Source organism: Nannospalax galili, unplaced genomic scaffold (assembly GCF_000622305.1).
Source record: "Nannospalax galili isolate Female #2095 unplaced genomic scaffold, S.galili_v1.0 scaffold693, whole genome shotgun sequence".
NCBI lineage: Eukaryota > Metazoa > Chordata > Mammalia > Rodentia > Spalacidae > Nannospalax > Nannospalax galili.
This window is the reverse complement of record NW_008332653.1, coordinates 854,228-857,413: the sequence shown is the minus strand read 5'-3', so window position 1 is coordinate 857,413 and position 3,186 is coordinate 854,228. Positions and strand designations below refer to the sequence as shown.

General features: G+C 49.1%; 1 protein-coding gene across 1 annotated transcript; it reads right to left on the bottom strand.

Moving 5' to 3' along the window:
- Positions 1–1,635: 1,635 nt before the first annotated feature.
- Gja8 (gap junction protein alpha 8) lies at positions 1,636–2,960 on the bottom strand. Its single transcript, XM_008827575.1, is given in 2 exon segments — positions 1,636–1,971; positions 1,974–2,960. Coding segments are annotated over 2 exon segments (1,323 nt in total).
- Between the last annotated feature and the right edge of the window lie 226 nt (positions 2,961–3,186).

The following is a 3,186-nucleotide window of genomic DNA, read 5'->3' as shown; positions in this document are numbered from 1 at the left end:
TGGTGTTCTGTCCAAGTCTCTGCCATGTATACTTGGTTTCTACAATTCCTACCCCTTATCCTTGGCACATAGTCCATGAGACATAGCTTTTGGCGTATCTAGCCTGTTGACATTGTGACATGATGACATCTACAAAGTTCACACTAGAGAAGCATGCATTAGAGGTACAAAAACAATTTGCAAGAAAAACCCTTAAAATCTTTTAAGTAAGTTTCTGATGTGTTGGGCCCCATTCATGGCCATCCTGTGTTGTATGTAGCCCTCAGGCCTCAGGTTGGACACGCCTGGCAGATGAAACATCTGAGTTATCATTCTCTCTCTGTGTTCTGGAAATTGATTGTGAGTCATATTGCTCCCAGTGTGAAATATGCACATATACTTGAGGTTTCCCCTGACTGGACTCAATGTTTGAAATGGGCTGGTTGAGGGGATGTAAGGCAGGAGACCTATGAGATTCCTCCTTAGCTTCCGTGTCCCTTTCAGGGATAAAGCCTGGCTTAGAACTGGACACTGATTGAGCAGCCACTTTGTTTCCCTCCTTATTCCCTTCTGATAGCTCGTTGGTATTTATTATAAGCCTAAGTGTGGCCCAAGAACAATTCTCCTCAGGACAAGCCTCCAGCTTGGAACTGGCCCTGCTTCCAGCCCTGGTAAAAGGAGATGAAGATTCTAGGCTGAGCAATGTTGGAAGAAGAGAATTTTAAAAAGGGATCTTTGTTGCTTCAGGGATGAAAACTGCAGCCAGGACTTAAAGCCTAAGGCCTTCTCATTTCACAGAGTAAAGTCTGATGTTTCTTATGGTGCTCAGGGCAGAATTCCTTCCAGTATAAAGGATGTATTGCTTTAAACTCGGGGCCACAGTGATCCAACAGAATGGTCAGGAAGAACTCTGGGCATCTCCTAGACTGGTGACTTAAAACATTCCAAAGCTGTGAAATGAGATCTGGAAGCCACAAAACAGGCAAAAACCATAAAATATCCGACTAATTCCATAGCAAAGCTGGGCTTATTAATATAAACTGCCATCACCCCACAGACCAAATTTGGATACAATTCATTTGGCCCACATACCGTATTTTAAATTATGTTGCCAAAATTTCAATTGAATTTTGAATTTCTGGTTTCTCTTAAAAAATCAGATGGCTAGGTATCAAGGTGACCATAATTACCTGGAAGTGGCCAGCAGTTGTTCCTGCTGTCCAACTTTAACTAGAGCAGGTCTGCCTGGATCCAGTAAGCTTTTGAGTTTGGGATCTCTGATATAGGACCAGTGGTTTCTGCTAGAGAAATGCTGGGTTGATAAAATCTAACTGAATTAGTGAGCCTAGAGCAAGATTGGTAAAAGACTATGAAGCAACCACAGTTCTGACCTGATGGGTTTCTATGGTGATATGAGGAAGAAAGCACAGTTGTTGGACTAGAGGACCAGGGCAGGCATATGAAATTAGGAACTTGGATGGGACAATGGATTTGTCTTAGTAGCCCTTACATGTAGGAAAGACAGTCTCTCTCAGTTGTATATCTGTGGGGTAGGGGTGACCCAAGGGACACAGAAGACTCAAAGCATGTTGGCACCTGCACATTTCATTTTGCTCTGAATTAGCCGGAAGTAGGGTGTCTTTCTTCACCACTGCTTCATATGGTGAGATCATCCCACCTGGCCCGGCTGCTGGCTTTGCTCAGCCTGCTCAGGGGCCTGTTGTCATTGCTTGTCAGCTTAGCACAAAAGGAAGGCGCCTTCTCAGCTGGCAGTCCTTGCTTGGTTACCTTCTCAGCCTGCGGCTCTTCCTTCTCCCTGTCCTTCCCTATTCCGGGGGTCTCTCCTTTCTCCCCCTCTGGCACCGCAACCGTCACTTGCCCTTCTGAGGTCCCCTTCCCTGCTTCCTGCTTCTTCTCTCCCACTTCTGGTTCCACTGCCTCCTCTACAGGCTGCTCCTTCCTCTCCATTTCCTGTTGCCCCCACCTGAGCATTAAGACGGCAGGGTTTCTTGATAACTCCGGGACATGTCTGCCAGGGCTCCTGTGCCAATCTTCTCCTCAAACTGACTGAAAGATTTGGCGGAGAGTGGGCTAGGCTCCACCATCCCAACCTCGGTCAAAGGGAAATAGTGGGACACGATCTTCTCTTCTTCCAGGAGCTGGTAGCCCTTGGATTTCTGGATGGAGGAGACGGCAATGGAGTGGAGGGACTTTTCAGGAATCTCCCCCAGAGGTTGCTCTATAGGCCTCTTGAAGGCAGACCGGATTCCCCTCAGGCTCAGGTGGCTCATCTCCATGATATTGAGGAAGAGAGACACAAAGGCCACGGACAGCATGAACAGGAGGAAGACGGTCTTCTCAGTGGGCCGGGACACAAAGCAGTCCACAACGTTGGGGCAGGGCCACCGGCTGCAGCGATAGAGGGGCAGGATCTGGAAACCATACAGGAAGTAGTGGCCCACGATGAAGCCCACCTCAAAGAAGGTCTTGAAGATGATGTGGCAGACGTAAGTCCTCAGCAGCGTCCCCTCCAGCCTGAACTTCTTGGTACCTTTGCTGCTCCTGCTGCTCTTCCTAATGCTGGCCTGGTCTGGGGCTAGTGGTACTCTCTCACCCTCATTGCCCCGGGATTGCTGACACAGCTCCTCTGCCTCACGGTCCTTCCGTTTCTCCTTCATGCGGACGTGACGCACTGCGTGCCCCACGTACCTCAGCGGGGGAGTGGAGACGAAGATGATCTGCAGGACCCAGAGTCGGATGTGCGAGATGGGAAAGGCCTGATCATAGCAGACGTTCTCGAAGCCTGGCTGCTGGGTGTTGCACACAAAACCCGAATGCTCATCCCCCCATACGAACTCTGCCTCAGTGCCAAGGATGAGGCTACGGAAGATGAAAAGCACCGTGAGCCAGACTCTGCCGATGACAGTGGAGTGCTCGTTCACCTCCTCCAAGATGTTTCCCAGGAAACTCCAGTCGCCCATTGCTCACCACTTACGAGGGAGAAGGCAAAACCTGAGTGGCTACAGTGCAATCCCAAAATGATCCCTTTGTTAACTCTTGTGGTTCCCTTTCTTTCTGAGATGATGGAACAGTCGCGGGGGTAAACAGCTTCTATTGAGTGCCTCTGCAGTGCAGACTAGGGCTAAGGGATGAAAGCTTGAAAGAATCTGCTTACAAGCTGGGCTCTGATGGTGTACGCCTTTAGTT